Source organism: Rhea pennata, chromosome 14 (genome assembly GCF_028389875.1).
Source record: "Rhea pennata isolate bPtePen1 chromosome 14, bPtePen1.pri, whole genome shotgun sequence".
In the NCBI taxonomy this organism is placed as follows: domain Eukaryota; kingdom Metazoa; phylum Chordata; class Aves; order Rheiformes; family Rheidae; genus Rhea; species Rhea pennata.
The window spans coordinates 15,896,054-15,917,457 of NC_084676.1; the positions used below are offsets into that span (position 1 = coordinate 15,896,054).

General features: G+C 43.4%; 1 protein-coding gene across 2 annotated transcripts; it reads right to left on the minus strand.

Annotated features, from left to right (window-relative positions):
• Positions 1 to 331: 331 nt before the first annotated feature.
• Positions 332 to 21,057, minus strand: HMGXB3 (HMG-box containing 3). 2 transcript variants are annotated; one of them, XM_062587468.1, is made up of 20 exons: positions 20,970 to 21,057; positions 20,247 to 20,394; positions 19,658 to 19,832; positions 18,478 to 19,041; positions 17,725 to 17,823; positions 16,098 to 16,229; positions 13,780 to 14,192; positions 13,237 to 13,412; positions 12,700 to 12,797; positions 12,034 to 12,132; positions 11,401 to 11,550; positions 9,394 to 9,692; positions 7,808 to 7,935; positions 7,073 to 7,189; positions 6,604 to 6,788; positions 5,794 to 6,013; positions 4,643 to 4,776; positions 4,130 to 4,246; positions 3,512 to 3,721; positions 332 to 2,844 (listed from the first exon to the last, which is right to left on the minus strand). In XM_062587468.1, exons 2-20 carry the CDS (start codon positions 20,390 to 20,392, stop codon positions 2,368 to 2,370), a joined length of 3,939 nt encoding a protein of 1,312 aa, XP_062443452.1. In that variant the 5' UTR covers positions 20,393 to 20,394; positions 20,970 to 21,057; the 3' UTR covers positions 332 to 2,367. The 2 variants fall into 2 exon arrangements, with proteins under 2 accessions (XP_062443452.1, XP_062443451.1); XM_062587467.1 differs by having other exon boundaries at positions 7,073 to 7,204.
• Positions 21,058 to 21,404: the final 347 nt, after the last annotated feature.

The window sequence follows — 21,404 nt, forward strand, 5'->3', positions numbered from 1 at the left end:
ACAGTACAACACAAGAGGGCAGGGATACAGGCAGAGGGGCCCAACCAGAAATTTTAGCTTACTGCAGCAGAACCTCCTGTACCAACAGCTTAGACACAACAAGAGTTCCAGTGGCTGATAACATTAACGCAGCCTAGAGAGAAGTTATGGTCACTTGCTGCAGCCTCTCTCCTACGAAAGCCTCGTCAGAAGCAGCTGTGCAGGGAACTGCAAAACAAGAAGCCACTGCTGATCCTGCAGAGCAGGCGGTCATTTCATTCTCCTTGGCCTCTTGTTGCTCCTCAGCCCACATTAGTTCAATCTGAATTCAGATCACATTGGCAAACTGAAATTCTGGATCCTGAGATTTATTATAAGCTGTCTGCACCAGAGAAGCCCTGACAGAACCAAGAAGCCTCTAAAATAAATTCAAAAAAAAAAAAAATCAAAACAAACAACCCTAGAAGGGATCATGCTGACTGCAGAAGCTGCTTTCTTGCTGTATATAAAGAACAACACCTTGGCTGCACTGAAAAGAATAACTGTATTGTGGAAGACTGCATTTGACACTTTGGTGAGGAGCTCAAGGAAGTTTGCAGCCTTTTCCTCTCAGAACAGATTGTTCCTGAGAATATCAGGCACACATCCCCTTCCCATCATTTTCCCCACTGTCATAAAAGGAACGTGTCCACTCATGCCAGTGCAGCCTGGAATCATGGTTTACACACAAAATGTTTGTGCCCTTTCCCACTGTGATTCTCCAGGTCTTGTACACCAGAAACAACTCACTTGGCCACAGTTTCACCCCAAAAATTGGAGATAATTTATTAAACTTTATCACTGACTGAAAAAAGTCACTAATGTCTCTCATAATAAGTTAATGTTCTTAACAGAAAAACCCCAAGCCATAATTACTGCATTTGCTCAGACTTAATACATTTACTTTTACAGTACGGTACTCAATAGGTTCCCCTTCACAGAAGGGAGTTTTCAACCACACCACAAGCCTCTGAATCTTCCCCACTGCTCACACAAACAAAATAAATATCCTGGATGGCAATTTAGCAATCTAGCATCCCCACTCGTCTCTTCTCTGGGCCCCCCGCAAACATCCACCTTCAGATTCATTGCCAGCAATAGCAAAAGGGAGCTGACAGCAGACAACACAAGTAGCTTCACAGATAGCACCTAAGGTGTTCATTAGATAAACTGTAGGGGCAGAGCTCTTAACAGGACTCCTCTAAAGGAGCAGAGGAAACTACCTGGACAGCAAGAGACTCAGCTAACTTGCACAGAGCTGTGTGGCCACCGGTCGGGCAAATACGATGCTTGACAGAGTGCTAAGACTGCAAAAGTGGAGTAGCTCTCCCAGTGCTCCCTTCAAGGGAGGGCTACACAACTCTGCTCAGGCCTCTCTGGTTACACTGCATTCTTTGTTTCTTCTTACTGCCGCAGACAATCCTTGTGATTCAGCTCTTAATAGCAGAATAAGCAAACTCTAGTCCTTGAATAGAATGAAATTGCAGAAAAAAAGTAAAGTGCCCAAGAAGACAGCATGGAAATTAAACACCCTTCCTGTTTCAGCTATTACCTTATACAGCACTTCTACAGCTCTAAGATAAATCTGTTTCCCATAGGGCTTACTAGGTCAACTTTAACATATATAAGGACCTTCACTAAGTGTTTCAGCTTCTCAATTAGCGCTCATATGAAGGGACAAACAACCCAACAAGCTCTCTGCAGCCCAAGTACCTACAATCCTGGATCCAGAACTGCAGCTGCCAGTGAGGCTCCCCAGATATGGCGCAGTAAGGCTGCATGGGCACCTCTCCTCAACTAAACATTGAATGCAGCCAATACATAACAAGAGCCCTATAAAATTTCCAAGCAAGAGTAAGTGTCCTAAACCAATCCATTCAGAATGTTTTGGGGAAAATATTTCTTGGCTATTTGACCTCCTTCCAGGCCTGCTCCCACACCCCCAAATCTGCACCAATTTGCACAAGGAGGTCAGTAAGCAAGATTCAGAATTAAAAACCCGTGCACTTGACAATGCATACTCTCAGCTACCAGAAATGCCTCTCCCTTCTTCGCTCTCCAACTGCAGGGAGGGCAACACCTCATATGACCGAACAGTGGGTCCATCACACACCTTAGGAGGGAACTGCAGCCTTCAGCAAGGTGGTAACAGACCCATGCTCAAAGCAGCAGTTGTGATACTCTGGAAGCACACAGCTCTTTGGTCAGTAACAGCAGTCAAAGCCATCAGTATCACATCTCCAACTTGTAAAAATAAATTCTCAAGCCTGGCAGCTGCGCAAACCCTGCACAACATGGCCGAGCCCACCCATCTGGATGACCAGAAAGAGAAACCAACAAGCTGGTTTTTTATTCAGCAGCCTCTTTATCTTCTTTCTGGTTCTCCTCTTCATCCTCTTCTGTTTCAGTTTTAATCTGGGCCACTCCAAGCCGGTAGAGAGCATCACGAATTACCACCTCACCAGGCTGGCAGCTCTGTACAATCTCCTGGATCTGCCGATTCACAATCTCCCTGCTGGTGAGGAAGTCCATGAGGCGGTTGTAGAGGTAATAGTGTGTGGCGTTCTCAAAGGTGATGGGCCTCTGGCGGATGTTGCTAGTTTTGCTATCGTTGATAGCAGCAATGATAGCACTGTAAGGCTCCAGCTCTCGGCAAAGGGAGATGCAGTGATGCCGAGCTGTTGGATCTTGGTGGCTGTTCTGCTCTGAACCCAGGTGAACAATTCGGCGTGCTGACGACTTGGTGATTGGGTGCTGAACAGAGTGCTCAGCCACAGTCATGTCTACGCTGTAGTGCTGGTCTAGCAGTTCAGGGCAGGACACATACTGGGGAGAGAGTACACATACATACCAGGAAATATCAGAACCTACTTCCCTATGGTTAAGAGAACAAGATAAAACTAACATCTGGCTGAACTCTACCCAGCACTATGAGCTAGGACAGCGGGAGAGCTAATGTAATCAGGCTTTTCCCTGAAGACCACAGAAAGATGGTTCAGCACGTCCCCTTCCCCACTCTCATGTCATCACAGATAATTCGAAGAGATGAGCAACCCTCTCCCTCTCTCATTTCTCAGCTAGTAATATCAGTTTGAATGAACGGAGTTGCTGTGCCAAAATAAGCTACGTATTCCAAAGTTCATGAGCTGATCCGATACAACACACCTCCAGTGCAGCCCTTCCCAGTAAGGAGTGTAAACCCAATGCAACACCCTAGGCAACAGGTAAGGCTTTCAGTGGTGCTCAGCAGCTCTGCACTGGCAAAGCTGCTTGGTCAGGGAACTCCAGGTGAATTATCCTGAGGTACAGTATACTATGCTCTACCCCTGCTTTAGGCTAAAATCAGAGGAGAACATACACCTCTAACTATAGCTAAAAATATGTCTTTCTGTACGTGTGTGTGTGTGTGTGTGTGCATGCACATTTTTAACCTTACTTGGAATTTTTCCACATTAGACTGGCATAGCAGAGAGCAAAGGTGGACATAACTAACCGTTGGAGGATCCATAGGGTCAGAGAAGCAGCCCTGGTTTTTCCCCCACATCTGGGAAGTCAGGTCAGGACAACAGACATCTGCACACAGTGCCACTGAAGAGGCCGTATCTACTACATACACTGGAGGCCAGTGGCGCGAGGAGACCAACAGGTCCACATGATCCCGGGCATTTTCTCCTCTTACTATGTACTTTGAGCCACACACAACCTAGAAAGAAAAGGATTAGCACCAAGCAATACAACAGAACTGAAGACTTATGACAGAAAACAAAAAGATGGAAAAAAATTAAACTTCCTTCCTTTCAGGTATTCCAGACAATACAATAATCAGACAGTTACTTTCTCTAAAGATATTCTGTTCTGGAGAAAGAGACGGAGGAGATGATTTTCAACTCCACCTCAGCAGCCATATCAAAGAGGTTTCAGATGACTCCAGTCAACCTTAAAGTCTCCTGCAGGACTGTACATCCTCCAAGTCTGCCAAGGCAGCGTCTTTTTTCTCTGCTCAGAAACCCACTCTGTTTTTTTCATTTAATGAGAGGGACCCACATCAGCAAGTCAGATAATAGCGAATAGCAGGATAAAGAACAATACCATTGACTCCAGCCTTCCTTACCTGATGTGGACACACTTTATAAATTTTCCCTCCTGTGTGATGGGCAGAGGCTTGCTTCATGCTTGTCCCATTCTGTACAAAGTCATAGAGAGCCAGGAGAGAGTAACAGAGATGGTCCTAGAAAAGAGTCCCCAGAGAATGTTTGTATGCGACTAAAATCAATGGACTCTCCCAAAGAGGGAGAAGGCTGTGAATAAGGTCTCCCAAGTCCCAATTTGCATAGCCTCTAACTTCTTAATCACCCACTCAGCACCATAAGCATGACAAGCAATTAACACAATGTGGAACCTGTGACAAGGTAATTATGGGCTTCCTTTCTTCCAGCCCAGACAGGTTCAATTTGTTTCATCTTGTAAGTTACCCTGCAATCTGCAGGCTCTCATTTTTAACCTACTCCTGCCCCAAGTACACTCAGATGGGAAGTTAATTATCCAGAATGGCAGGTGTGAACTAGGGAAAGTCAAAGTTGAACAGTTCTCCTGCAGGTAGGTATGTGAGTAAACAAGGCATTACCTTTGTATCTGAAGCCTCCCAGGGAATGCCACATTGTGTTAAAAAGCTCTGCAGCTCTTCTTTGCTGTAAGAGCTGATAAGCTCAAGCCTTAAAGTTTCCTCCTGCAGAAGTCTCACCAAGGCACTCCCATTACCTGCAAGGGCAGGAAACAAGTCTCAACACTCATTCTCAGAAGGAGAAGTGACCAAAATAATTTCTTCCGAACACTACAGAAGTAGAGACTGCACAACCAACTACCAGCAAGAGAAAGCCATGAATAACCCCAATTCCAAAGTATGTCACACTTTAACTGCTCACCAGTGAGGTCACTTATGAGCCTGTAAACTAGTGTGACTGCAGTCTTCAGACCGAGCAGTTCCAGGCCTATCCTTTGCAATGCTTCCCTGCTTCTTTCTCTGTAGACCATTTCCACAAAAGTCTGTGAGTGATTCTCCAGCTCAACTCTCTACGAACAGCTACAGCCCCAGGAGTTAGCTGCAAAGCTAACTCCTATACTTGGTAAACATGCAAAGCCAATTTTCTTTCCACAACACAAGGTGCAAATTTCAGTATATCTGATATTTAAACTGTTAAGGGAACTTGCTGGTACTGAATTCAGCTTTTGTTCATCTAAGCGTACTCATCTCTTTGTTTCTTGTTACGTGTAGTCAATGCCGTGGGTATGCTGCATGTTGACAACACTGATCAGGACTAGTATACCCATCTGCTAGGCTTTATTCAATTCCCATTAAAGAATTATTAATCCTTCCTTGAAATTGTGATATTGAAGTAGCAAGCACTGCTTGAAGCCTTCACAACGCAGGTATCAGTCCAACATGAAAAACTATACTGACTGGTGTCCAAGTTATGCAAGCATCCTTTTGCATTCAGGCAATGTATCAGTTGAGGTGCAGAGTTTTCCCATGCTCTCTGTATCTCAAATGCCTCAGAGCACACCAGTGTATTCAAGCTTTGCTGCACAGGCCAAAGCTCAAGCTGATAAGTATGCTGAGAATTGCTGAAATCACCCCAACGTTACTGTCTTCTGTCAACAGAAGCAACATGACTCTACAGAACCATGTAACAATCACTTCTCAGCTCTAAAGCATCATCAAAAGACCAGTCTCCACTGCTTACAGCACTCCTTAATGAGCATCACCTCAGCAGTTACCTGGCACTGGCTGTGCATCCAGGTTCTTGTCCTTCTCAGTATTGACCACCACAGCTCCTCGCATCAGTGGGGGGAAGAAAGGAGCAATAATAGAGGCATCAAACTTTGTAATGGGGAGGCTAGAGGGAAAAGCCACCTGCTCAATCACTTCCGTCTCCATTGTGGACCAGAAATCTTCTACATTCACTTCACTTGATGCCAAAAATTCTGGCCAAGTAAACTAGAAAGAGCAAGACAACACACTTGTCAAACACAACCAACCACATTTGACAGTATTGTATCAACCTCACACAAGGCAGGAAGACTACCCAGGAAAGTGCTCAGCCCAAACATAACATGATGACATAAGGCTCCTTTTTCTGTCCTGGAGTTCCCCACAATCACTCTTCACTTGGTGAGAGTCAAAATAATCTATTTAACCTAAATCTAGGCATGCTGCATACTACTGTTAGGGTATTTTTCCTCATTAGGGAAGACAGCACCTCAGGGGAACCACTACTGAGTAAGAATTTTCATGTTAAAAGAAGATTAAGTTCATCAATTTTCATCTAGGTTGCTTCTTTCAGAGGCTGCCTGACTAAAGCTGCGGTCCAGGAAGAGAATAACTTGTTTTCTCCAGACCATATATCAACGCCTTTAAGAAGAAGTGCAGGCATCACCGCTCCAGCCACATCCTCTTGCCAGGCATCAGCAGAAAACTACTCACGAAGGCCTCACTTAATTATCATGCATTACAAAGAGCAGATTCAGCAAAAGTCATTATGATCTGCTTTGAATATGAACAGGATGCAAAGCTCATGAAAAGCCTACCTCTATGCTTTTCAGGGCCAGAACATTTTCCACATTCCTCTGGGCTATTTCCACCTTGGGGGTTATGCCACAGATTCCACAGATCATATCATTGTAGTCCCGGACAGTGAGGCATTCAAAGGCCCAGTAGCCATTGCATAGCAGCTCCTGGAGCTGAGTTTGCTCATCAGGACTCAAGCTTTTTTCTGAAAAGAGAACATGCCACTGTTAGAGCTTTCACTTCCTTTAGGAAGTGGAGAGGTAGGAAAAAACTCCTATGCAGAGTAAGAACAAACCTGTCCTCTAGACAATTGTTACAGAGAACTGGCCACAGAAGTACCATTGGGTTTAGGAAGTAATTTAAACAGAAATTTCACAGAAACATACCACACCATAAGAGGTGGCTTTTCCATTTTTATAACCTACAATCATAGGCGAGGTCACAGAGTTTGACTAAGTACTATGGTAAAAAACAAGAAGGGAAACCCACCAGTTTGCTCCTGAACAGAGTCCAGAATGCTGCCAACAGCCACTTTGGGATCCTCTCCAAGTTTAATGTTGTTTCGAATTGCAAATAGAAGATCCAAGCTCACCAGCAACTTGTTGCCTACATTGAAAAGGCCTGCAGTAAAAACAATATAGCTATTGTCTGTGGCATTTCAGATCTTCCTCACAATAAAACATTCCTTGCTTACTGATAAAAACACTCATGTGAGTATTGTTCAGAGGATCAGCAGCTGGATAGGACTCCTGGAACTGATCCTTCTGCACATTAGCAAGGTTAGATCCTTTTCTAGACCTGCTTTTAAACATAAAGGCTAAAAGAAACAAGAATCAATCCATCTTCTCAGCTCCACTCTGCTTTGCAGGAAGCCTGCAATCACTGCTACTTGAGTCTCACCAGCCAGCGCTGAGAAACAACACTCTGCAGAGATGTCTTCAACCACAATCTCATGATAAGCATCACAAAACTCAACATTTACCACTTACACAGAGTACAGCTACACTAGTAAAGCAGTGCCTCATCTTTCTCATTACAGTGTTCAAGTTTTACTGAATTGTTCTGCTTCTTATACTCTTTGAGTAAGCTTAAATATAAGAGCTTAATACAGTGCAGGGGGGACGCTTTTCTGCATGAAGAAAATGTCCCAATACATTCTCAAGGCTTTAGAAGGGTTTAAACTGTACTCGTATTGCAAATAGGTGCACTTGCTTTCTTTCCTACCTGTGTAAATATCAGTGAAGCTATGAAGGGCCAGGCACTGCAGATTCAAACACACTTTGACCTGAGCAGTAACAACTTGCAACCTATTAGCCGTCAGCAGCCAGCACTCCTGAGGACCAGCAAGGGAACTGTAACAAACAAGCAGAAGTCAACTCGCATTAGATAATCAAGCTAGTAGGTTTTTCAGCCTAGTGCTACCATAACTTAAGCTGTTCTAATTCATACTAGTTCATTAGTCAGTATGTCAGTCTAAGCCAGTTCACAAATTCAAACTGGAAAAATTCAACACATTTTAAGTAAGTTCAGGTCACTGTTCACATTCTTGAAACAGCACTACAGCATCTTTACATCTCCCTACATCCAGTAGACAGCATTTGAGAGGTGGAAAAAAGTTTCAGTCCCAGCTTCCCTGGTAGAACTGTCAGCCCTATTGCTTGTAGCAACAAATGGCAACTAGAGCCCTGTACCACTGTCTACCCAAGAGTCTATCCCTGCACACTAAAATACAGCAACATCCACCCCTTTACAGCAAGACTGCTGACGGGGAAGTTCAGAGAAAAATATCAGCTGTACCCTAATGGCAGAAATACAGCTGTCCACCTGAGAAAATACAAATCAAAGTCAAAGCCAGCTTCCCCCTCACAGGAGGCAATTTAATTTCAGCTTATGGAGGCACACGCTGAGAGTCCCACACAGGTTTTCAGAGCACTGCAAAGCACTCCAGCACAAAAGCAAGGATATACAATGCACAAGTTGGTAAGTTGCAAGGCAAAGGACAGAGCACAACATGGCACTTGTCTGTAGATTTTACCGAATATAAAAAGTATCTCTGCTGGAAAAATATCAATTAGTACTAGCTTGAACAAAGCCAACATCCTTAATTGGCACCACGAAAATGGTTTTGGTTCAAGAAAGAAATACAACAGTAAACTGAACAATATCTTGCTTTGGATATGGCTCAATCCAGGCTTTAGATAATGGGAAGATGTTTGGTAGGCTCAGTGACAAGGTATCCTGTGCGCTTTTATACATATCTACTTAAGGTAATCCAGACCATACACTAGTATTTTCTGAGTCTTTCAGGCTTCAGTTTGGTTGTTGGCTCTGAAAGAGGATTCACTCAAGCCCACGCTAAGTCATGAAAAGAATGAAAGCATCATAAGCAAAAGGAGCCACACAACAGTCATATCAGGATGACAGAAACCATGGAAATCACATAACACAAATCTATAATCTCACAGTTTTGCCTCTGGCAACCTCAAAACATCAGAATGGAAAAGAGGGGATGAATAATGAAGAGATTCCATTTCCAAAAAAAAAAAAAAAAAAATACACCTAGACATAGCAATGACTTTTGATCAAGTTCTCCGGCTGTATAGAAACGGTGACTATGGCAAACTAAACTGTGCAGGAGAAACAAACAGGTCATAGCTAACCAGCTAAAGTCCTTTCCACAGACATGTAGTTTACTCAGTGTCACTTGAGCCAGCTTCAACATCAGGGCTAAAACAAACACTCAGGCGTATCTGTAACACAGAATATCAGCATGAGGTTGAAAGAGTCACAAGTCTAAAACAGAATCTTACTTCTGTCCCCCTTTGAACAATGGGCTGTTACAGAGGAGGCACTGCGCAGATGGAGACTCATAGTAGTTTGACCAGGAGGTCTGCTCTATGGTGACTGTCTCCTCACTCACGTTGGACAAGATGAGCCGCGAGCTGTTGAGTTCATGGATGAGCGTGAAGACCTCAGCCAGTTCTGATTCATTCTCTGGAATCTGCATTACCTTGCGCAGCAACTGCAGAGTGGATTGACGCTGAATCTCTTTCTGGGATGGGGTTAGGGGCTCAGTGGTGTTCAGCACAGACTGACCTGGATTGACCTCCTAGGAAGCAAACCGAACACTCATTTTCTACCAGGCAAGTATGGGGCTGAAATACCAAGAAGTCTAAAGGTCACAAAAGGTAACAGAAATACAGTAACCTTTCTACCCAGCAGACTTCTGTTCTGCTGCTCAGTAACTGACCACAGATAGTAGCTTTCGGGCTAGATTACTTCACCAAAAATATTTTTTTTCTATATACATGTAAAATGTACATAATATGCATATTTAAAGTTACAGACAGCCCAGCCCTTCAGGAACTCCCATAATACTGCTTAGGCCCTCACAACTTTATCACTGAACTGGAGCATCAGTACAGGGACTGAGGATCAAGAAGGTGGAGACAACCATCAGGAAGTATATAAACACTTCAATATTCCTGGCAATTCTGTCCCTGCCTTGCTCTGCCATTTATCAGGCATATTGTCCTCTACAGCATGTTCCGAGGGCCAGTGCAGTCTGCAGACCTCTACAGAAGCGTGGGGAGGCAAGTGTTAAAAAAGAACTTATGGATGCAATGTATGGAATCCACCAATAATATTGCTGATTATGTACCATACATATGCATGTGCTATCAAGTCAAAAAGCACAAGCACAAGAGAATCAAACTCTAGGTGGCTCAAAAGAACAGAGAAGTAAACAGGCTGATCTGTTTAATCACTTAAACCCTTCTGCCAACATTTCAACTTGTTTTTCTGTCTAGCCTAACAATGAGATAAATGATTAGTCCAAACAGCAGAGATAACGACCAACTTTGTAATAGCAATGTTAAACACAGCTAGAACCAGAAAATAAAAATAAAAAACCCAATGAGGAAGAGACAAGCCACACGCCTCCCAAAATGCAAGCTGAGCTAAGCAGATACGTACGGAACAGTGGTATGCTTATGTGCGTTTTTCACACAGGCTATTAGAGTTTGTCCTGTTTTTTTTTTCCCCTCCGAATAAACACTTCACGAAGTTATGTTCTTCAAATAAATAAATAAATAAAAAGCAAGTGGAAGAGTCAAATTACCACACAATCTAAAATGCAATCTGTTTGTATGCTGAGTGGGCATTCCAGTAAAGAACAGGACAGCTCTTTTTTCATAACCAAAATAATTCTGTATGAGAAAAGCTGAAGTTCAAAACTTCAAATACAAAAGAAAGTTCAGAAGCAAAAAGTTTTATTATTTATATCCATGTAAAGAAATAGCAGACAACTTGAACAATGTTCTTCTAAAAAAGAAAAAAATTACATCCAGAAATAAACTAATAAATTCAGGCTGCAAGTAAAGTTGTGCTACAAACCCCTAAAAATAGGAAGCTGTAATACAAAACATACTAACTCAACTGTTGTCACAAGTTGGTCTAAAAACAGAGCTTACTTGAGAGTTTATTGATAAAGACTAAAGTTCAGCAAAACTGATGCAAGAAATGTGACTTTTCAGGGCGATTTTCTCAGTGCGTATGTACCTACATGCTTTAAGTATTTTTAGCTATGGAGACATCCAGTGGTAGAAATGAGTGCAATCACTCTCATTCTCAGAAGCACTGCTGTTGCAAGGGTTTAGACAGTAAAAATATCACAAGTATTTTCAACAGAACATTTTTCTGTTAGAAAAGGCTGTGTCTTTATAATTAAAAAAAATCCAAAGGGAATCACAAATTAAGGCACATCCTCCTATCCCACAATGGCCCACTGAGAAGAACGACGAGTTTCTGAACCTTACCAGGGATTTTGCTGTTTTCTCAGCTCTATCTTTGGCAAGATTGTAGCCACAGCTTGGACAGATCCGTGGCTTGTGCCTGTTTGTATACACATAACTACAAGAGGGATTCTTGCATTTCCCTCTGCCACGTGATGTTGCCAATCCCAAATCCTGAAATGACAAAAGAAGAATGTTTGTTGACTCTGATTTTAGATGCCAGGAGGAGTCTAAAAAAAATCTGCTCAAATATTCTATCTTGTAACTTATATCACCTAGTTTAAAGACCAAATGATAGGCCTTTCACTTTGCACAGAATATCTGAACTGATACTCAAGACATTCGGGAGCAAATTTCAGAGATCACAAACACTTAGCACATTAAACTCATTCAGAAACCATTGATCCTCTACCATTAATCCATGATGGGACAGGAATTACGCCAGTTTACGAAGAAAAAAAATTAGTCCCAAATATGATTGTAACATAGTATAGTCATCCCAGATTAGGTCAACAGATAACATAAAGAACAAACTGCCTCACATTAAATGCATTTCTGCAAGTCAGTAAAACAAACAAAAAAAAAATCACATAACATTCTCATCCTAGAGATGGCACTCCCCACAACATAAATCAGACCATCTGAAAAAATTCTCACCAAAGTTACGGTGCAACTGTACTTGTAGGAAGGGAATAGCTCTGGTTTGACCTCCACCACTTTAACCTGTGATGCCCTACTGGTCAAAGCACTATGGAGCTAGAGATTGAAAGAAAAGGAGAAAATACAGAAAAAAAATCATTCATGATAAGCATACTACTGGATACACATGCTCTGTAAGCAATATCTATAAGGTTTTAGGGGGGGTTCTTTTTTTTTCCTTCTAAGCTGCTGTGTTTAACAGCAGAGGACTGGTACATGCTATTTTGTGTACTAAGGCACTACAGTTGAAACAGAAGTACTCCAGCATCTTTGCATGCTTTGTTTCATACTTAGTCATCTGTCACAGGTGACATAGAGAGTACTGAGAAAATCTATTACATATCAGTTTGCAAATCCTCAGAACACCTTCTGGCAGTAACTGGTAGGTTCTCAATGCAGCCAATGGAAGGACTGCCCAATAGCATCTTTCAGCTCAGGTCCTAGGCTCATCCAGCCATCATGCTCCTTCAGAGCCATCTCATTTAAAAGTTGTCAGTCATAGATCTCATTATCAAAAGGCTGCCACATTTTTCTATTCTGTTTCTCACCACTCAGGTCATACCCTGCACTCTGGAGAAAAAATCCAAAGGAAAAGAATATGTTTGAAGAACAAACCATAGATACCTTTCGTTCCTCAGTACTTGGTGGCTGCAGAATTGACTGACCCAGCTGTTTCAGTGTACTGGGCTTCAGGCCTGATGTTCTCAGAGGGGAATGCTTGTCTTGAAAGAAGAAAGGGATGCAACAGGTTAGAAACAGAAAAACGGGTTCTGTTATACTCTGATAGCTTTGGTAAATGCCACCACAAGTCACCTAAGATTTTTCCTCTGAACTCAAAATGACCCAGGCAGGTTTTTCATACTCTGTTTGCCTGCACTCTCAGTTAGAAAGAAATAGGGGCCCTTTGTTTGGCTGGTTTTTTGTGTTTTTCTTTCTTTTTTTTGGGGGGGGGGGATTCTTCCCACAAATCTTTTGTTCTGACCTTGCGAAGTACAGCAAAACTATCCCATTCCATACAACTTAGCCAAACACATGCTTAGGCTTAAGTTTTCTAAGACAGCTCACTATCTCCCTTCAGCCATATCACATCTGAAAAAAACACTTCAATATGGCAAGGAAGGACAACCACTCCCAAAGCACGCTGGAGAACACTGCTTTTACCAGTATTTGGAAAGGCCTGTCTGTTGCTAGGATGCTCAGTACTGGCTTCTTTCCCCAAGCTGGCTGGTGCAGGGAGAATTGCTCTCATGGGTCTTGCTGCAGCCAGCAAGGAGGGCTTAGGTCTCAGTTTACTCTTTACTTCTTGTCCTTTGTGTGAAGCAGCTGGAGCATCAATTCTGAAAGACAAAAGCTACAACTGGCTCAAAAAATCCATTTTTTATATATACATTTTTTTTAATTCTTCCTCTTCCCTGATTTTCTCCTCTTCCTGAAGTATGCTTTATTAGTGTAATAATCACAGTTATTAGAGTAGAAAAGAGATCACATCTGCCCTGCGATTACCCTAACAATTTGTCACTTAAGAAAATTAGCTTTGACTAACAAAACAATCTTTAAGGAACAATTCCGAACTGGCAAGAAGCAGACAATACATAGAATAGGTCTTACAAGAGGTACTACCAACAGCCTTCAATTTCTTGGATTAATCCCATCAGCCCCAAAGAGACAACATACGCTCCCTTAACATAGGGAAAGCTGACTCACCCCACTGTTTTTTTCGTAAAGGAATTTGGACTCTGCACCTCAGAGGACGGTGGTAGCCCCAGCCTTATGCCATCTTTTTCAGACTGCTCCGAACAAGACTCTTTTTGCAGTTGGCTCTCTTGGCTCAGCATCACTCCAACAACACTCCCTCTGTCTTCAGCAAGCACACTGTTTGCAAGAATGTGAGCCTCAGAGATGATCACTTCCTCCCACTCCGTCTCCTGCATTTGCCCTCCAACAGGCACAGCATTCAGTAGCTGGCTGACAGCTTCAGAGCTTTCCAAGGCAGACTTGGAGGTATTCTCGCAAACAGTTGCCTGTTCTGTGACAACCATCTGTTGACCTCTTTTAGCTGCCGGAGTTCTAACAGAGGTGCCTGAATTTGGCTCAGATTTACTTTTTGGTTGCTTTTCCTAGAAACAAGAAGATAGTCACACTTCAGAGCTTTAGACTTTCACAGGTAAATAAGTTCTCTTTGAATATATCTGGTTTGCCACAGGCTATTTAACATCCAAATGATCAAAATAGCAAAATTGCAAGTGTTTTAAGCAGTGCACCATATATAATGGCAGAAAGACATCACCTCCTACCACAATAAAGTCCCTGCTAACATTTTATCCTGCCTCCTGACTCTCTACTAATATTTCAAACACCGTTTACTTTGAAGAATGGGTCTTCTTAAACTCCCTCAAATATCAACATTTGGTTGATAGGTCATCCACCACCTTCTGTAACAAGGATCCACCTCCTACACCTTACTTCCATAGTTTCAGCTCTCTGAAGTCATCTGTTCCTCCAAACTATTTAGGTATCAAAGAGAGCATGTTAGTTTTAAGCTTTCTATACAGTTTGTATTCATAAGGATATTCTAGGGTGGAGGGTGTTTATCCCATTTGGTTAAACAGACATCCTCTAGCCTAGTCGCTTTCTTTTCTAAAGAATAGGAAGGTACATTATCTATTTAGTTACAATTCTACTGCTGTTATTACTGCTTTAAAACAAACAAACAAACAAAATCCTGGTACACGTTTTTCCCAAGGCATGAAAACAGAAGAACAAGTGGAACTGTTCAGGCATATGTGTTCCCAAAAGAGCAGAATAAAACCGAAACAAAGTCTTCCCTCTAAAACCTTTCAGTTCTAATCATTGTAGAATTTAATTTAACAGGAGCAGGCCTGCCATATTCAGACAGAAACATGTTTTTGCAGTTGGCCATTTATCTAGTTCAGCAGGGTTACAGAACAAAAGCTAGTAAGTTGTCATCATTATTTGGATCCTAGCATATACGAAGCCCAGCCATCAGCTCAGACACTACTCAGTTTGTAAGCTGTCTGAAAAAGTTCTTGCCTACAAATGCTTAATGGATCTGGGCACAGAACAAAAGAGACTCATGACAAATCTGTTTAAAGTCACTGAATGTCCATGCAAATGCTCACACTGAGAGCATCCTTTAGCTCATATCTGAAGGGTCCTGTACCAGACAAATTTAATACACACCTGTCCAGAGCTGACTAGTCTTCACCACTACATTGCCAAGGTTTAAGGAGCAAGTAGCTTGCATACAGCTAGTAGGAATGCCAATAATTCAAGTAGGGTAGGTATGAGGTAGAGAAAGATTTTTCCATTCAATCAAGTCTGTGCCCACAACTCCAACAATATCCACGAATTTCCTTCCAATCATAGATGAGAACACCACAAATTTTAAGACACAGCTATAGGTCAACAAAATCCAAGAGCATTTAAGTTTCTTCTACAGCACCCTTATTATTAGCTCCCAAATGGTTAAATACTACTACTATATTTCAGGTTTGCTCTGCCCTTCTGTTGATAAAACCACACTGAAAAGACCATCACAGAACCTCAATTTACAGAAGAGCTACAAATATAGATAAATAACAAGGCACACCATAAAACAAATGGTTTAACCAACTCCCTGAGCTCAGCTAGGGCTGTAGCAGGAAAAACAGGCAGTACTTTGTAATCACAGAAACCATAATAGAGAGGGCCAGAAGAATTTATGCCTTCTCAATGAGGCAGTGCTACTAAATCTGCCCCCCTCTATTCTAATTAATACCATTATGAGCTGCATCTTTACCCACAGAGTGGTAATTTCAGTTCTGTCTCACCTGGGCTGAAAGTCTTCTGCAGTGGTAACTTGCTCCAGCACAAGCACTGGAATACAAGTGCAGAGATGAATTTGGTCATATCTGACATCCTATACTAGTTCTACAGTTCTAGGGATATCACAGACATTCAGGAAAATGCCACTTTTCAGCTAATAAATAAATAAGTAAGAGCAGAGGAAAAGCAGAAGTTACCTTTGGGATCCACTTCCCTCCTAGGAAGTTCCCACATGTTGGGCATTTTGGTGGTTTATGCCTGGTGACATAAGTGAAAGAACAGCCAGGATTGGTGCAATTTCCATGTCCCCTGCGAGTGTAGGTTGTTGTCTGAAATGAGAATTGTCAAGAATCTCTCTACAGAACTGCAAAACACAGAGCTGCGCTTGCTCATTTCCCTTTCCTGACAAGCTTTTACAAACCTTATCTAGTAAATCGTAACAGTCCTCCACTATTACTCATTTTATTGATCAACCAGCACACAGTCAGATCAGAGTAAGTCAGCACTATAACTACACTGAACTTCAGTGTTCAGTCTCTACAAGAGCTTTCAGTTTCCTCAGATTTTGGATCAAACAGCGGATCAGAGATGAGGAACACATATACACTGCTGGAAAAGCTAACCTTGCATTTACAACTACTTAACAGTTCTCTTATGAATATGAAAAAGTCACAATATGATGTAAGAATTATTCAAACAATCCACAATAAGGCAACATGAGAGTAACACACCAGTGTCAATTAGGCTGATCTACTGTCAGGAGAGTGCTTGTTAAGATTCACGTGTCCTCAATGCTCCAGAGGGAGCTGTTGCACCACAAGTCGATAACTAGGTATAGTTTTTCTAGAAATGTAATTGCTGTCATCAAGGAAACGAAACAATTTAAGCTAAGCACTGCTCCCTGGAAACAAAAACCTGAGCTATCTCCATTTTCCATAAGACACCTGGAAGAGTATTACACTACGCAGCACTATAAATACCTGAAGTGTTCTATCAGCTGGCTGTATAGAGGATCCAAAAAAACATGATTTGATACTAAGTTGTACAACACTAGGAGCTGCTGTGCTGACTGTATGGTAAAGTCTTACAATGATTACAAAAATATAGGTGATTGAAGTGGTTATGTTAGAGAAATAGCACTATCCTTCCTACTGCAACGAGCCCCTCAAAAAACTTAGGTTACTGCTCATCCCCTATCACATAGCCAAAGCAGTAGCCCTCCACAGGGCTGGGGAAGCCGCATGCTCCAATCACGAGAGCAGATTCTTGCCCAGAAAGGATGGACACTTGCATTTTAAGCAAACAGATATTCATAGACTCACAGAATGGTAAGGTTGGAAGGGACTTCTGGAGATCATCTAGTCCAACCCTCAGCATAGCCCCATATAGGGACTGAACCCATGACACTGGCATTAGCAGCACCATGCTCTAACCAGCTGAGCTAAATCCATATGGACTCAAGTAGATGCCACACATGATTATATAGATCCTCAAAAAAAATTTTTAAGGGCAACAAAAAACTGCTGCTAGCTAGATGGGTTGTTATAGCATTATTTACTTCCATTTATCTCTAAGAATTCCTCAAGGAAGAAGGCAGCAGGAAGAGGCACCTAGTTAAGAAGCTCTAGGGAGCCAGAGGCCTCCATTAGCACACACAAGGCCATAAAGGGGGGGACAATAAATATTTCGACTGATATGACGACCCGAGTTTGGACTATGATTAAGAAATGGACCGTGATCAAACCCCTCCTACTCTAACACGTTTAAGCCAAACCTATAGTAACATGTATACCCTAACATGGCATATGAGACTGAATTTCTTACCAATTTAATCGACGCTGGGTTCTCCACAACAGAATGAGCTGGCAAAGGCAACATAATAAATTGTGTAGTGGGTGTGGAGGAGCTGTTCTCTTCTGTATCCTAAAGTGAAGTCAGAGGAAGAATATATGCTGAAAGCAAGAGATGTGGTGAACTGTGTCCCACCCTTTCATGAGCACTGCCCTTGAATATGTATCTTAAGGACTGATGACACCACAAAGCAGCAAAGAACAGCAATCATTTAAAAAGCAAGGGCCCCACCAGGACCACACTGGTAAATTGGCAAAATTGGCAAATTATCAAACTCTTCACAGGTTGAGATAGAAAATAACAGGCTCAATTCTTTAATGTTTTCTACAGCTGATATCTAACTTCAACTTTAAAGGACTCCTTTCACCCAGCCCGCTACAACCAAGAAAACAGCTATCAGAAGCAGAGATAATATATTTAAATTTCTCAAAATCTTGTAGTATAACTGTGCAACTCACCCCAAATATTAATGGGAAATCAAGCAGCCACTTTAAGACATGGGCAATAACAGCATATGGCAGAATCACTATCAGGAGCAAGAGTCAGTAATCAGAGAAAGCATAATCACCGCGTTAGAAATGCTGCTGTTTCTCTGACTACTGAGCGCGAGCATGCTGCGCAGTGCAGAACCTCCCATAGCCATCAAGAATCAAATGTGCTGAAGAACACTAAGATCTCAGGCGAGAAGCTGACAGAAGGCATTTGAGTATCACTACAGTAGCTTACCCTCCCAGTCATCACCGTCACTACAGACAGGCCATCTGAAACCTGAGGACGGGCCATTGCCGTGCTCCCGCTGGAGATGTCTGTGGAGTTGCTAACTAGAGTCTCTTCAATAACTACCCGAGTTGTTTGATACGGTTGCCCTTCTATTTCCAAAGAAGCCTCATCCAAGAGGACATCCCCAGCCACTTTATCTGTCACAGGCCCAACGTACTGCGAGAGGACCTCTGACGCAACAACTTCTTCCACAGCATCTGACTGACAAAATGAAGTCGTCTCTTCTGCTAGTCCTTCAATGGCAATGCACTGCTCGGAAATGCCAACGTGGCTCGAGTCCACAGAAAGGATGTTTTGTACAGCATCATGGGAGACATTTGTGATGTTGGTGGAAGCCGTTAACCCTTCAGATGCTGCCTGACCCTGTGCCACACAAAGTTCCAGCGACTGCCTGCTCCTGTCCTCCTGAAGAGTAGTTTTAGGAATAATAATATAATCTGAGCGGGGAAGAATCTTACGGAAACCTGGAACGTCTGGAACTACCGCAGTCCGAGTGGACACCTTGGAGTTCTGTTGGCAAAAACAGAGTATGGAATAAATAAGCAAGAGTAAAGAAAGATTCAATTCTCAATCCTGTTCTTGACTACTGTAGTGCTTAAAATTCAAGTGGTTTCCCAAAGCAGCTTGCCAGGAAGCTCTCCATGCAACAGAGCCCATAGAATCCCTCTAAACTCTGATTTTTGTCATCTGACTTACTACCAATCTATCTGACAACAAGATACAAGCCCAACACTGTTACTTAATAATCATAGAATGGTAAGGTTGGAAGGGACCTCTGGAGATCATCTAGTCCAACCCCCAAACAAGTGGCCTATACAGGGATCGAACCCACAACCTTGGCATTATTAGCACCACACTCTAACCAGCTGAGCTAAACCTGTTCTCATCAGCAGGTACAATACAGATACATTTCAACTTTCCTTGACTGAACGGAGAGAAAAAGCAGAAGAAATTCACTGCCTTGCACACTGCTTGTACGTAGACTATCCTAAGCAGATTTACAAACCAGAACCTGCACTGAAATGATTCCTCCATGCAGTGCTATGTACACAGGTAAATGCCAAAGCAGTTACAGCCATTGGCCTCTCTCTTCACAACCCAAGGAATGGCAGGAAAGGCAGTTTACCGGGTCCAATCCTTCCTTCTCGAGCTTGGCTTTCTCCAAGTAATAGCTTTTTTCAGCCACACTGAGTAACCTCCAGCTCTCACTGATCTTTTTGTTGATCTCAGACTGAGGGAGGTGGCGCAGCTCTTGTTGTACTTTCAAGTATATATCATAATAGTAGAGGAGGTAAGCAGATCTGAAATGCAACCAGAGACCGAAATGATAACGTCATTCTAGATAAACACCTTTGGAAAAAGAAATCCACAAGTTTTATGCTGGTCTCAAGGTCAAGTTACCAGCATGTTATTTTCAGCTCTCTTTTTAAAAGCATTTTTAAAGCTAAATAAGAACTAAGATTCTGAACAAAACCTCTGCAGTAACAAACAGAATCTAAGGTAAATTCTTCAGAAGCACACAAAGTTCAGATCAAGCAACCGTAGCTTCCATAAAGGCATGCATATCAGAGAGTGCCTAAAGTGTCAAGATTCTATATATAATATTTTATGCTATAAAATGTTCCAAGTGTACTGTAGAGTTTATTTACACCAGAAACATGGAAAAGTGCTCCCACATTCTATGTAGAAAATAAATGAAGATACAGGAAGCTTACCTAGGTTTTTTGGCTTTTTCCCCATGATCTCCAGAACTTTTGTATTTCTTTTTCTTCTTAGACGGCACTGGTGATGCGTAAGTGTAGGTGCCTTCTATTTCCTCCATTACCACAGTTACTTCGGTGCCATCATATGGAGCCTCCATTGCTAAAAAAAAGAAAAAAAAAACATCCTTTCCATTACATACTCACCAAGTTATATGACGTTTTAGTCACCAAAAACTGCTCTGAATTCACCTTTGTAAATTGAAAGCGTTACTACTGCATAAGCTTGAATTCTGTTAACCGATATACCTACACATTGGCTATTAATCTATTTTTCGAAGAGAACACCTTTGCTTCCAGAAGTTCCATATCACCAGTTCGGTGCAGCCACACATGCTTATGTTCAAAAGCTGCCACTCACTAAGAACCGCTCAGATAATTTCAGCAACCTGATATGAGCCCTAACCGCAGCGAGCAGATGCCCACGGCCACACTCCCAAAACCGACGTCGGGGCTCAGCGAACACGGGAGCCCGTAACCCGCTTGCCTACAGGCGGCTCCCTGGGGATTCTCGGTTAAAAAACCTCACGGCTCCAAAGCACAGAAGGCCTCGGGAGACGAGATGCGACACAAGCCGGCTCGGGGGAGCCCTCGGCGCCCCAGCCCCCCACAGCCGCTAACCCCGGACCAGCCAGAGCCCATCAAACCGACGCCCGGTTCCCACGCAGCGGAACTCACCGGGCAGCCCCGGGGCCGAGCCGCGGCCGGGCGGCGGCGGTCACGTCCCAGGCGGGGCGCGGAGGAGGCAGCGGCGGAGCTACCGGCCGGCCGCAGGGAGGGCAGCGGGCAGGCCGCGCCGGCATGCTGGGCCGCGGCCGCGCCGCGCCGCGCCGCGCCGGACCGGGCCGGGCCGGGCCGGGCCGGGCCGCGGGAGGAGGGGGGGAGGCGCCGCACCCGCCGCCGCCGGCCACCCAGCCGCCTCCCGGAAGTGCTCGCGGCAACCACTTCCGGGGTCGAGGAGGCGCGATCAAGCCGCTAGGGAGCCGCCGGACGGTGGCCGGGAGAAGTCAGTATTCCCGCGTCCGCGCGACGTCCGGCGTGGGCGCGCACGTGGCTCGAGCCGGGCTGCGGCGGGAAGGGCCGCGGGGGGGAGGGGGGGCGCGCGCAGCCGCT